This window comes from Oncorhynchus kisutch, linkage group LG16 (genome assembly GCF_002021735.2).
Source record: "Oncorhynchus kisutch isolate 150728-3 linkage group LG16, Okis_V2, whole genome shotgun sequence".
Lineage (NCBI taxonomy): Eukaryota > Metazoa > Chordata > Actinopteri > Salmoniformes > Salmonidae > Oncorhynchus > Oncorhynchus kisutch.
The window spans coordinates 48415616-48430161 of record NC_034189.2 but is presented as its reverse complement, the minus strand read 5'-3'; the positions used below and the strand labels follow the sequence as shown (position 1 = coordinate 48430161).

Below are 14546 nucleotides of genomic sequence, written 5' to 3'. Positions count from 1 at the left end.
GCGTGATTTTATTGGTTGAGACAACCACAAAGAGCAGAGGAGGACATTGCGCATATCGCGACATTTTATCACTCTTTCCAAAAAGTTTTTAAAAGTCTGGCGACATTTGTATAATTTGCTTTACTATTTCATATTCAATTGTGATGTTTTAAAAATCGACAGCGTCATAGTTGATATTCAGTAGTATGTGACAATCAATACCTCATACAGTATCAGTCAAAAGTTTGGACATACCTAACATACTCATTCATTCAAGTCCTTCATTTTTTCTTATTTTGTCCATTTAGAAAAATACTGAAATCATCAAAACTATGAAATAATGGAATCATGTAGAAAAGTGTTAAACAACTCAAAATATATATTTTATATTTTTAAAGTAGATATATTAAAAAAACGACACCCAGAATAATAGTTTGTGTGGAGGTGCTGACTAACGGCGAATAAACTATCAAAATAGTCGTATAATCTCCCAGCAATTTAATGTGTATTTACCAACGTTTCGGCTTCACTGTGCCCTCCTCAGGGTAATGTCATGAATTATTGAACCAGGTTATGTAGACACACTGCAATTAGTGTAACCAATGATAGTAGTGAGACTTTTTAAAGTAACCATCCTTTGCCTTGATGACAGCTTTGCACACGCTTGGCATTCTCTCAACCAGCTTCAACTGGAATGCTTTTCCAACAGTCTTGAAGGAGTTCCCACATATGCTGAGCACTTGTTGGACGCTTTTCCTTCACTCTGCGGTCCAACTCATCCTAAACCATCTCAATTGGGTTAAGGTCAGGTGATTGTGTAGGCCAGGTTATCTGATGCAGAACTCCATCACTCTCCTTCTTGGTCAAATAGCTCTTACACAGCCTGGAGGTGAGTTTTGTCATTGTCCTGTTGAACAACAAATGATAGTCCCACGAAGCGCAAACCAGATAGGATGGCGTATAGCTGCAGAATGCTGTGGTAGCCATGCTGGTTAAGTCTGCCTTGAATTCTAAATCACTGACAGTGTCACCAGCAAAGCACCCCCACACCTCCTCCTCCATGCTTCATAGTGGGAATTCACATGCGGACCAGAGGAGAGATTTCCACCGGTCTAATGTCCATTGCTCATGTTTCTTGGCCCAAGCAAGTCTCTTGTTATTATTGGTGTCCTTTAGTAGTAGTTTCTTGGCAGCAATTAGACCATGAAGGCCTCATTCAGGCAGTCTCCTCTGAACAGTTGACGTTGAGATGTGTCTGTTACTTGAAATCTGTGAAGCTGCAATTTCTGAGGCTGGTAACTCTAACAAACTTATCCTCTGCAGCAGAGGTAACTCTGGGTCTTCCTTTCCTGTGGCGGTCCTCATGAGAGACAGTTTCATCATAGTGCTTGATGTTTTTTGAGACTGCTCTTGAAGGAATTTCAAATGTTCTTGAAATGTTCCGTATTGACTGACTTTCATGTCTTAAAGTAATGATGGACTGTCAATTCTCTATGCTAATTTGAGCTGTTCTTGCCATAATATGGACTTGGTCTTTTACCAAATAGGGCTATCTTCTGTATACCCCCCCAACCTTGTCACAACACAACTGATTGGCTCAAAAGCATTAAGGAAAGAAATTCCACAAATTAACTTTTAACAAAAGTTTATCCTCAGGCTGCATCACATCCGGCCATGATTGGGCATCTCATTGGGCGGCACACAATTGGTCCAGCGTCGTCCGGGTTTGGTCGGGTTAGACCTTCATTGTAACTAAGAATTTGTTCATAACTGACTTGCCTAGTTAAATAAAGGTTAAATATATATATATATTTTTTTTTTTAACAAGGCACACCAGTTAATTGAAATGCATTCCAGGTGACTACCTCGTGAAGCTGGTTGAGAGAGTGTGTAAAGCTGTCATCAAGGCAAAGGGTGGCAATTTGAAGAATTAACACTTTTACTACATGATTCCATATGTTGTATCATAGTTTTGATGTCTTTACTATTATTCTAAAATGTAGAAAATGTTCAAATTAAAACCCTGAAATGAGTAGGTGTGTTATATTTGTAAACACATTTTTTTTTAAGGAAGCCTTTTAATCAATCACCAACCTTCTCTTTTTGTAGTATTCCCCTGCTGTTAATCCAGGCGTTTCACATTGTGACTACTGTACTGACACTCCTTGTTATGTGAATGCAGGGTCCCAAAATGTAGGTGACCTGAAGTCTCTGCCAGGAGTTCTGGACTTCTATGGCACAGGAGGTAGAGTGCATGGTGGATGCATCGAAAACATTGTAACTGGTTCAATGTTTTCCTGGCTGCATTGGTTTTAGTCAGATAGGCCTGAACACTGGTGCTGATAATTCTACAGTCATGACTGACTGTGACATATTAGGTAGAGATTGAGGAATGGATGACAGCTGTAAAGTCTCATTATGTCAACACCACATCCCCTTTGCCTTTCTAACAGTCCTTGGGAGAATTTCAATTGCAACTCCTCACTTCCTCAAAACCCATTGGAGGAGAAGGTCAGAGGGGAGGGACCTCTGGCTTTCTCATCCAATGACTTTTGAAGAGGCGGTGGGGAGAAAGGAAGCGAGGTGTAAGCAATTGAAATTCTCCCCTTGACATTCCTCCTGCGGGTGAGAATGAGCTGGAATAAACAGTGCCTCCTGAGAGAAGATGCCAGACATTATTGCTTCAGAAGCAGATCTAGTGTCAGTTTTCACCTACAGAAGGAGGATAGGGCTGGGGTAAAGTTGGCTTACTGTGGATCAGTGGCTGGAAGCCTACTGTGGCAGACCGGCTCATCCCTTCAGAGTGTCTGCTCAAAGTGGGGTTTATAAGCTGTGTTGTAACGCTTGTCTGTTTGGTTCATTAGATTGACAGTACAAGGTTAAAAGGGGGCATAAGAAATAATATAAAGTAATTTCCTCTCCCTTGACTCCTCCCCTTTATCCATGCCAATCTAAAAAAAAAAAAAGACAGGTGAAAAAATAAATATATATACAGGTTCCTCCTTGCATACAGCGCATAATAATTCAAAAGACCATTTATTTGTCCTTTTCTTAAAGTATAATTTTACAGTGTGGTGTGTTTGTAGAGTGCGCCAAGGCAGATTGGGGGGGGGGGGGGGGGGGTAATAATAACCATCCATGCATGTTTCACAACAACAAAAAAACTATAATTATTCAAACAAAGTAAGAAGGCAGTTCTGATCCTGAAATAACACCTTACACAAAGAAGATGCCAAAAAAAACAAAGACCTTGCAGTCTAAAAATATTATGGAAGAAGTGAGGGGAGACATGACCTGTAGTGCTTTAGGGCAGGACCTGGAAGGATGACATCAGTCCATACAGCATTCTAACCACCCCCCCCCCCCCCCCCATTAGGTTCTAATCTAGAACCATCCACAGTCTTGTCCTCTCAGGAGGTTCCGGGTTGCCACTTTTTTTCTCCCCAGTATGCTTTTTGTTTGGGGGGTGGGTGGGGGGGGGGGCGTTCCCTCCTCACTTTGCTCCTCCACAGCTCGTCTGTCAAGGCCACAGTTTTAGCAGACATGTTGTGTCTAATCCATTGCGGTTTCAACCCAGTCCCTTGGGGCAATGCCATTTACTGTTGGCAAATTCCTCTCAACGAGATATTGTTTCGTCACTGTCACGTTGTCTGTCCTGATGATTTTTTTTTTGCGTGCATTGGGTATTTACAATGTATCATAGATGAAATATGAAACCACTACAATGTAAAGATGGCATTTTCCATGTATTCTTGGTAGTGGGCACACTGCTGTACAGACAAAAACAACAACTTTGAAGTGTGAACTGTAGCTCCAGAATTCAAAATCACACCATGGCCAAAACTATTGTTAGCAAAAACGGTTCAGGGCGGATGGAACTCAAAACAATTACTAACAAAGTATTAAAAATAATAATAATTAAGAATTGGACCAAAAAGTTCCTCTTCAATTACTTTCTACTTCCTTTCAAATCAGCAAAAACAACATCTAGGAAATTGAAATAAAATAGCCTACGATTCTTCATATCAAGGGCTTCTTTTTTTGCAGGGATTTTGCTCGTTTCAGACAATTCTCCCAGTAAAACAAAAAAGAAATGACAACAAACCACACATTCATGTTACCAACTGAAACACAGCCATCTACTTTCGTTGCAGATAGAATCCTAGAAGAACAATCAGAAACACTGGGCGAGTCAGTTAGCTGGTTTACCAGCAGTTACTGTAGATCATGACCCTGCTTTAGAATGCTTCTTCTGTTATTCTCAACGGGCAGACATTTGTAAGACTGTAGCTGTGTTCAAGTAGGACAAAATGTGGAAGGGAAAAAAGTTAAGAAAACCAAGAAGCAGAGAGTTCTTTTCACTTCAAGTGAGCAGAGATCAAACAAGCCTTCACCCGCCCTGCCATTGTCAACTGGTGCACACGGGGTGATACCGGTTTTAATTCTCTATTCAACATGTCCTCACTGTGAGAGGCGTTTGAAACCTAATATAGTATAGTGGTGGAACTGCATCAACCAAGACCCGGTCAGCCAGTGACAGGCTAAACCTCACCTCCATGCACTACAAAGCAGAGAAAACAATAGCAACGCTTATTATTTTCCCCATTTGATTTGACATTGGTCTTCCTTTTCAGTTTTGAAGTCACATACTAGGGGCCAATCCAGGACAGCCTTGCTGCATCATTGCTGTAGGTTGGGAGGGAGGTCGAGGGAAGGAAGGTTTTAACGATTCCAAAACATTAACAAACTATGTACACCTTCCCATCACCATTCTGTTTCACTTCATGTACACACATTGCACACACATCATTGTCTTTCATCTCAGTTTCTCAAAAACACTGTACACACAACCCTGCAGACAGGAGTATGTTTTTTTTCTCTGTCAGCAGTGACGTGTCTCTATGGGGCAGAGAGGAAGAGAAGGTCGAGATTCTTCCCACTCAAAGTTCTAGAAATCATACAATTCCAATTCTACGATGGAAACAGAGACACTTAAAGAGCTTAATTGGCCCGATCCAGAGGGCAGGAGTCAAGGGTGACAAAGGACGCTGTTCCTCCTGGAGAGAAGAGAGCGCTCCGGCCTGGGTCTAGTCTTAAATCGACTGTTTGATCAGCCGATCAATAAACTGGGTGTCTTGAAGGTATTGAGTGATAGTGTGCAAAGAGATTTGGGGAGGTGAGTTGCAGGTTAAAGGGGTTGGTTGCCCTCGTGTCATGTTGTTACTCTTTTGTCGTCTGGACAGCGGGTGGGGGCGCCACGGGCCCCACCTCCTCTGTGGTGCTCTCCCAGCTCTCCTGTGCTCTCTGTGGGGGCCGCTGGGGCGTGTTCATGTGCTGGGCAGCCGGACCCGTATAGGGCTGGGCGTGGGGGTGGTTGTTCTGCTGCAGAGAGACATGGAAACAGGGAGAAAGAGGTGTCAGCATTCAATATGAGCTTTCTGTAAATTCTGGAGCAGTGCCACACAGTGTGTGTGTGTGTGTGTGTGTGTGTGTACCTGCTGAAACTGCGTGGCAGGAGCAGGGTTATGGGGGTACAGCGCTGTGTCCTCGGGAGGGGAGGAGTCGTGATCTTCTGTTGCCTCCTGATCATCTGGCTCCTGAAAGAAAATACAGACAATGGAATCAGCCAAGGAGTGCTCTGTTACATTACCACACACACACCGACAAAACATGCAAACACCCATCCCACGCGCACACACCTTCCGTACCTCCTCAGGGCAAAGTTCACAGGCCTTGGCCAGGGTCATGCGTGCGGAATGTGAGCGCTCCAGGAAGTACCCGTTGGAGGTCTCGTTGCTCTGGACGGGGGGAGACCAGTTGTTGTAGGTGTACTGGGGGTTCCCTGTGTAGGGCCTCCTCTCCAGCTCGTCCCCCAGCCACTCCACCGCCCACGTCCACTTACGCTTCAGGTCCCCGTTACTCTGGGAGCAGAACAGAGAGAGAGACAGTTCTAATGTTAACACAGTTCTATTCCTGATACATCATTCAAGATATCCAGACACAAATCCATTCAGCTGATGTTCTGAAAGAGCTGCAAAATCTGGACCCCTACAAATCAGCCGGGCTAGACAATCTGGACCCTTTCTTCCTAAAATTATCTGCCGAAATTGTTGCCACCCCTATTACTAGCCTGTTCAACCTCTCTTTCGTGTCGTCTGAGATTCCCAAAGATTGGAAAGCAGCTGCGGTCATCCCCCTCTTCAAAGGGGGGGACACTCTTGACCCAAACTGCTACAGACCTATATCTATCCTACCGTGCCTTTCTAAGGTCTTCGAAAGCCAAGTCAACAAACAGATTACCGACCATTTCGAATCTCACCATACCTTCTCTGCTATGCAATCCGGTTTCAGAGCTGGTCATGGGTGCACCTCAGCCACGCTCAAGGTCCTAAACGATATCTTAACCGCCATCGATAAGAAACATTACTGTGCAGCCGTATTCATTGATCTGGCCAAGGCTTTCGACTCTGTCAATCACCATATCCTCATCGGCAGACTCGACAGCCTTGGTTTCTCAAATGATTGCCTCGCCTGGTTCACCAACTACTTCTCTGATAGAGTTCAGTGTGTCAAATCGGAGGGTCTGCTGTCCGGACCTCTGGCAGTCTCTATGGGGGTGCCACAGGGTTCAATTCTTGGACCGACTCTCTTCTCTGTATACATCAATGAGGTCGCTCTTGCTGCTGGTGAGTCCCTGATCCACCTCTACGCAGACGACACCATTCTGTATACTTCCGGCCCTTCTTTGGACACTGTGTTAACAACCCTCCAGGCAAGCTTCAATGCCATACAACTCTCCTTCCGTGGCCTCCAATTGCTCTTAAATACAAGTAAAACTAAATGCATGCTCTTCAACCGATCGCTACCTGCACCTACCCGCCTGTCCAACATCACTACTCTGGACGGCTCTGACTTAGAATACGTGGACAACTACAAATACTTAGGTGTCTGGTTAGACTGTAAACTCTCCTTCCAGACCCATATCAAACATCTCCAATCCAAAGTTAAATCTAGAATTGGCTTCCTATTTCGCAACAAAGCATCCTTCACTCATGCTGCCAAACATACCCTTGTAAAACTGACCATCCTACCAATCCTCGACTTTGGCGATGTCATTTACAAAATAGCCTCCAATACCCTACTCAACAAATTGGATGCAGTCTATCACAGTGCAATCCGTTTTGTCACCACAGCCCCATATACTACCCACCACTGCGACCTGTACGCTCTCGTTGGCTGGCCCTCGCTTCATACTCGTCGCCAAACCCACTGGCTCCATGTCATCTACAAGACCCTGCTAGGTAAAGTCCCCCCTTATCTCAGCTCGCTGGTCACCATAGCATCTCCCACCTGTAGCACACGCTCCAGCAGGTATATCTCTCTAGTCACCCCCAAAACCAATTCTTTCTTTGGCCGCCTCTCCTTCCAGTTCTCTGCTGCCAATGACTGGAACGAACTACAAAAATCTCTGAAACTGGAAACACTTATCTCCCTCACTAGCTTTAAGCACCAACTGTCAGAGCAGCTCACAGATTACTGCACCTGTACATAGCCCACCTATAATTTAGCCCAAACAACTACCTCTTTCCCAACTGTATTTAATTTTTATTTATTTATTTATTTTGCTCCTTTGCACCCCATTATTTTTTATTTCTACTTTGCACATTCTTCCATTGCAAAACTACCATTCCAGTATTTTACTTGCTATATTGTATTTACTTTGCCATCATGGCCTTTTTTGCCTTTACCTCCCTTCTCACCTCACATTGTATATAGACTTGTTTATACTGCATTATTGACTGTATGTTTGTTTTTACTCCATGTGTAACTCTGTGTCGTTTTATCTGTCGAACTGCTTTGCTTTATCTTGGCCAGGTCGCAATTGTAAATGAGAACTTGTTCTCAACTTGCCTACCTGGTTAAATAAAGGTCAAATAAAAATAATAAAATAAATAAACACAAACATACTGTACATACTTGAAACACCATTCTAAAATGACTGATCTGGTAGGCAGAGAGGAGCGAGAGGTGACTACCATATCTAGTCTACTATTGTCATGTTTACCTGTAGTATCTGGTAGGCCACAGTACAGTTGCTGAACAGAGCCACCATGCACTTGATACACTGGTAGGCCCGTTTCTGGTAGTGGTTCTTAGAGCGCTGAATGGTGTCAAACAGGCCGTCCCTGTCGTCTGGTATACCCTTCAGCACGTTGTGGATCCTGTGGGTCTGCCAGGAGTCCTCTATCAGCAGTATCTGCAGCAGCAGGTCCAGGTAAGGCCTCAGCTCATACGTGTAAGAGTACGCCACCTAGGGGTCGAGACAGGTAGACGGGTGAGGGAAACAAAAACGCTGTGTGTGAGAGAGAGTCATCCGTGTTAACCCCTTACCTGCCAGAGCAGCTCAGACAGCACGGTAGAGGAGAACTGGGGGTTTTCCCAGCAGCTGAAGCGCAGCAGCTTGACCGTCTCCTCAGAGTTGCTGCAGTCCTCGATGATCTTCTTCACATAGCTGGTCCTAACGAAGAGGATCTCTGACACCAGCTGTTGCAGGGGCATGATGGGGGTGGTCAGGTTGGCGTCTCCATACGGGTTGGCCAGGGACGGGTTACCTAGAGGACAGTGAGATACATTTATATCTATTTGGACACTTCGCTTTATTCTAAGAACGCAAATAAGAGTAAAGAAACAGGAGAGAGAGAGAATGACAGACAGTGAACCCCAGAGAGAGAGAATGACAGACAGTGAACCCCAGAGAGAGAGAATGACAGACAGTGAACCCCAGAGAGAGAGAATGACAGACAGTGAACCCCAGAGAGAGAGAATGACAGACAGTGAACCCCAGAGAGAGAGAATGACAGACAGTGAACCCCAGAGAGAGAGAATGACAGACAGTGAACCCCAGAGAGAGAGAATGACAGACAGTGAACCCCAGAGAGAGAGAATGACAGACAGTGAACCCCAGAGAGAGAGAATGACAGACAGTGAACCCCAGAGAGAGAGAATGACAGACAGTGAACCCGAGAGAGAGAATGACAGACAGTGAACCCGAGAGAGAGAATGACAGACAGTGAACCCGAGAGAGAGAATGACAGACAGTGAACCCGAGAGAGAGAATGACAGACAGTGAACCCGAGAGAGAGAATGACAGACAGTGAACCCGAGAGAGAGATTGGAACCATTAGAGAATGAATGAAACACAGAGATAGAGAGAACGAGAGAGAAAGAAAGAAGAGCAGAAGAGACAGCAACCACAAGGCGGTAACAGAGAGAGTGAAACATACCATTGATGGACGACTGCATGCGTGTGGAGACGTCACAGCAGCGCAGTAGCTGGGAGACCACAGCGTAGAGCTTGGTCAGTTCTGCATACTGGTACTTTATGGGAGGGCCAGGCCCCTCGTCTAGAGCCACCAGCATGAAGGTAGCAGGGACACTCAGCTTCAACAACTGGGTCTTCTCTGCCAGACCTGGGGGGAGAGGGAGGGAGGAAGAGAAACCATGTTTTATTCCAGCAAGAAACAAACCAACAGCGTTTCTCCTGCACACGCACGTAGTCTTACCCAGGTTGGCGTACATGACGAAGAGGTTGAAGAACTGCTGCAGGTGTCGGCCGTGCTCTGACACCTCTCTCCTAAGCAGGTTCAACACTGCCCTCAACAGGTGATCACTCAGACTCAGGTTATCACAGCCCTGATGCAGGTGGTCAAAGATTACAGGTCATTTTTAAATTTTACCCATGCACCCCCTGTCGGACAAATATATATATTTATTTATTTATTTTTACAGCTTTTCTGCTACATATATGTACATACACTTAGCATCCATGGGACTTTTATATAAAGCAGTCACATAACAATACATTACCAACCATAAACTCTTTAATCCCGCCCCTCAGCCACTCTCAGCCCATCCCACCTATCACCCTAGACCATCCTCGTTTGGTTTCCATATGCCATATATTTTTGAATTGTGCTGTTTTACATACGTTTTTTAACCTTTCTAAAACGTATAGTATCCACAGATTGTGAGCTAAAGATGAAAACCTTTCCCATGAGTATTATATTATTTAGTGACTACAGCTTTCCAAATCGCCAAACGCTGCTATTTGTAAGGTTAATTTTAATTGCACGTTATGATTTTTTAACCATTCCGTGAACCTGTGACCAGAAACAAGCTACATTGGGGCAATACCAGAAAAAATGATCTCTTCGCAGCAAAATCTACAGAGCTGAGATTGTTGTATGCCCCATATATATATATATATAGCATTCTGATGGTGGCAAGAATTTTATATACATTTAAATGTAAAAACAATAAGTGTTCTGTTTCTAATCATAATATCATTAATAAATATAACAGAATTTTTAAACATTGAATTTTTTCCATAAAGATTATTATTTATTTGTTTAACCATAACATTTGTTCTATCTTTTCTGGGAAGATAAAACTGAAATTGTAACCAGCTTTGTATGGCTTAGAGGTCGAACGATTATGATTTTTCAACGCCGATACCGATTATTGGAGGACCAAAAAAGCCGATACCGATCAATACTGAATGAACACTTATTTTAACTTAATATAATACATCAATAAAATCAATTTAGCCTCAAATAAATAATGAAACATGTTCAATTTGGTTTAAATAATGCAAAAACGAAGTGTTGGAGAAGAAAGTAAAAGTGCAATATGTGCTATGTAAGAAAGCTAACGTTTCAGTTCCTTGCTCAGAACATATGAAAGCTGGTAGTTCCTTTTAACATGAGTTTTCAATATTCCCAGGTAAGAAGTTTTAGGTTGTAGTTATTATAGCACTTATAGGGCTATTTCCCTCTATACCATTTGTATTTCATTAACCTTTGACTATTAGATGTTCTTATAGGCACTTTAGTATTGCCAGTGTAACAGTATAGTTTCCATCCCTCTCCTCGCTCCTCCCTGGGTTCGAACCAGCAACACAACAGCCACCCTCGAAGCAGCGTTACCCATGCAGAGCAAGGGGAACAACTACTAGAAGGCTCAGAGCGAGTGACGTTTGAAATGCTAATAGCCCGCGTTAACTAGCTAGCCATTTCACTTCGGTTACACCAGCCTTATCTCGGAGTTGATAGGCTTGAAGTCATAAACAGCGCAATGCTTGACACACAACGAAGAGCTGCTGGCAAAACGCACGAAAGTGCTGTTTGAATGAATGTTTACGCGCCTGCTTCTGCCTACCACCGCTCAGTCAGATACATATGCTTGTATACTCAGTCAGATTATATGCAATGCAGGACACGCTAGATAATATCTAGTAATATCATCAATCATGTGTAGTTAACTAGTGATTATGATTGATTGTTTTTTTACAAGATAAATGTAATGCTAGCTAGCAACTTATCTTGGATTACTGCATTCGCGTAACAGGCAAGTCTCCTTGTGGAGTGCAACGAGAGAGAGGCAGGTCGTTATTGCGTTGGACTGGTTAACTGTAAGGTTGCAAGATTGGATCCCCCGAGCTGACAAGGTGAAAATCTGTCGTTCTGCCCCTGAACGAGGCCGTTAAACCACCGTTCCTAGGCCGTCATTGAAAATAAGAACGTGTTCTTAACTGACTTGCCTAGTTAAATAAAACTAACAAACTTTTTTTTTTTTTAACATTGGCAAATCGGCGCCCAAAAATACCGATTTCCGATTGTTATGAAAACTTGAAATCGGCCCCAATTAATTGGCCATTCCGATTAATCGGTCGACCTCTAATGGCTTGTTTAACAAAGGGCAATACTTTAAACAAAATAACATTTTCAATTCATAAAATATGAAAATTTGTCATCTGTATACATTTTTTAACAAAGGATGAGCCTTAATCTACTGGAGAACCATTTTGGGTTTAAGTATAACTTATACATAAGTGAAGCTTTTAGTGAGAGGTTTAAAGTGTTAATATTTAAATAATTTTAGCCCTCCAAAGTGATATTCATTATATAAATAGGTACGTTTAATTTTGTCTGGCTTAGCATTCCAAATAAAAACGAAATATTATTTGCTCATATGATTTTTAAAAACGAGTCATCTGGAGTAGGCAGTGCCATTAGTAAATAAGTAAGCTGTGATAGGACCAAAGAGTTAATCAATGCGATTTTTCCATAAATAGACAAGTATTTACCTCTACATGGTTGCAGAATCTTATTTTTTGCTAACTTTCTATTGAAATTGATTGTGGTAAGTTCATTTATATTTTTTGAGATGTGAATACCAAGTATGGTAATTAGTATTACATCACACCACACACACCTTCTCTACTCTTTCCCTCCATTTCTCACTCCCCCTTTACTCCCTCCGTACCTGTGTGGACCCGTCAGGGGAGCTGGCGGGGGCGGGGCATGGCCCGTCCGCCAGGGAGAAGTGGGCGATGAAGACGATGAGTTTGGCGAAGGCCCCCCGGACCTCGGCACTGGGACACTCCAGCAGGTACTCAGAGAAGCGCGTGGGGTACGCAAACAGAACGTTGTGGGCAAACCAGCAGCGGACGTTCTTACTGTGGCGCAGCAGGATGCACAGGGCATCATACCTGAGAGAGAGGGAGAGAAGGTGGGGGAGGGAGGAGAGTAGACAGAAAGAGGGAAAAGGAGAGCGACAAGGGAAAGAGAGTTACAAGGCTGTCTTACAATATAAAGAAAACACACACTTTCTCCCTCTCACAGACAACCCACTCACCAGTCACCGGCGGGCCCCCGGACTACTTTCTTGGTGTGAAACCCAGTGCTGAAGAGGAACCTAGCTGCTAGCTGGATGCTGATCATGGCTATCTCCTCTGCCTCTGGCAGCAGGTGGTCCTGACCCGGGGGAGGGTTGAGGTAGACGCTGTTGCAGGTCAGCAGCTTCTTGACGAACTGGAAGTACTCCAAGCTGTACTGCATGCGGCTGTGCATGAACTGGACGTTCTGCTTCCTCACACTGCATTCAATGGCCCCCGGCATCATCACCTGGGAGGGGGAATTCATTAGTACGGTTATGAGCATTACGTCATTATACACACAAACAGACTCATTCACGCCCACAGGTTCTCGCCTCTGCACTTTATCACACACACACACACACACACACACACACAGTCCTGATCCCCACCTGTCGTGGTGTAGTGGGAGACACAGTCAGCTCTGAGATGCACCTGGCCAGCTCTCCGTCTGCCTCCACTGCGGCCCCTCCCCCTGCCGCGTCCATCCTCTCATAGAACAGGATGTAGGCGTTCCACCATCTCTTCTGCCTCCTGTAGGACATCTTCTTCATCATGTGGTCAAACACCTCTCCCATGTACTCCCCCCCGAAGCACTGGCTCTTCATCTCCTCGTCGTCGTCCATCTTGCACTCCGTCACGTCACCGTCGTCAAACTTGTACCAGCGCTCCTTCTGCCCGCTGTCGGCGCTACCGCCGGTGCCACCGTCTCGCTGGCTGATATAGGAGTAGTAGTGGCCGCCGCTGGCCTGGCCTGAGTGCACCAGCACCCCCACCAGGAGGTACTTAGAACTGCAGCCTGGTGGGTCGGGTTCCGATGGTTCGTTCTGCATGATCATCTGAGAGGGAAAGAAGGAGGGAGGAGTGACTGACTACAGACAATGTTTGGACTAATGATGAGTTTCCTTGCCAATGCTGCTTCTGTTTACTCTTTCATGGTTTCTGTTTAGAACTTTGTGAAACATTTATAGAGCTCTAATACACAAATAACATTTGATATAAAAGTTATCTACCTGGCTCTCCGGGTTGCCGTCATCTCCCTCCAGCTTTGCCACCCCGGCCACAGTGTAGGGCTCCATGTCCAGCTCCCTGGGGAACTCAAAGTAGTCGTTGAACTTGATGGCACACTCCCTCTCCCAGTCGTAGTCAAACCTTTTCAGCTGGATGGCCAGCACTGGAGGAAGCTTCTTGATCAGCAGACGCTTCACTGTGTCCACCTGTAGTGGATAAAACAAAACAGTAAGAAATGTCATCCTAAAGTATCTATCCATATTGACACTGCTATTTTGCAATGGAATGAAAACAAAGGACTGAGTACTCAACAGGAATGATGAAGGACAGGAGAAGAGTGAGGTACCTTCTTGTTACACTTCTCACAGTGGTATGCGTTGGCTCCCTCCAGCAAGTCTCCTTTGACGTACTGCTCCATAGAGTCCAGCAGGTTCTGGTGGTTCCTGATGTCCACGTTCAACGTGGTGAATGACTCTTCACACTCATACCTGGGAACAAGATGGTCAAACAGTTTCACTTATTATATTTCAGGCCTGTGATAACTGAGAACTGTGGTGCCATTTTGTGTCACTAACCACATTTCCATCCACATTTCTGAGAGTAGTCATACCTTAAATATACACGCTTTTTTTATGATCACGACAGCTAGTTTCAGTAGAATTTTATAAAAGGCAACACTGATAATTTGTTCGTTTGTTAAAAATGTATTATGCGAGAAATGGCGGTGAAAACACTTTTTTTTTTGCACAAACATTTATATAATAATCATCATATGGAAGTAGACTTGGAGTCATGCGATGACACGGTGTGGGTCCTCCCACTACGGTTCAGGAAACCATGC

The 14546-nt window shown here is 44.3% G+C and overlaps 1 protein-coding gene across 2 annotated transcripts in view; it reads right to left on the bottom strand.

Moving 5' to 3' along the window:
- Window positions 1–3124: 3124 nt before the first annotated feature.
- Window positions 3125–14546, bottom strand: part of LOC109879662 (probable ubiquitin carboxyl-terminal hydrolase FAF-X) — a 28457-nt gene continuing 17035 nt past the window's right edge. Inside the window, exons 31-42 of one of the 2 annotated variants that reach the window (XM_031792731.1) lie at window positions 14052–14193; window positions 13708–13911; window positions 13087–13533; window positions 12676–12944; window positions 12304–12529; window positions 9543–9672; window positions 9264–9449; window positions 8371–8591; window positions 8045–8290; window positions 5679–5900; window positions 5475–5576; window positions 3125–5361 (exon numbers count right to left, since the gene is read on the bottom strand). In XM_031792731.1, coding sequence (XP_031648591.1) covers window positions 5200–5361; window positions 5475–5576; window positions 5679–5900; window positions 8045–8290; window positions 8371–8591; window positions 9264–9449; window positions 9543–9672; window positions 12304–12529; window positions 12676–12944; window positions 13087–13533; window positions 13708–13911; window positions 14052–14193 — 2557 coding nt within the window. In that variant the 3' untranslated portion in view covers window positions 3125–5199. The remainder of the gene's footprint in view (window positions 5362–5474; window positions 5577–5678; window positions 5901–8044; window positions 8291–8370; window positions 8592–9263; window positions 9450–9542; window positions 9673–12303; window positions 12530–12675; window positions 12945–13086; window positions 13534–13707; window positions 13912–14051; window positions 14194–14546) is intronic. The other variant, XM_031792732.1, reaches the window with a different exon arrangement.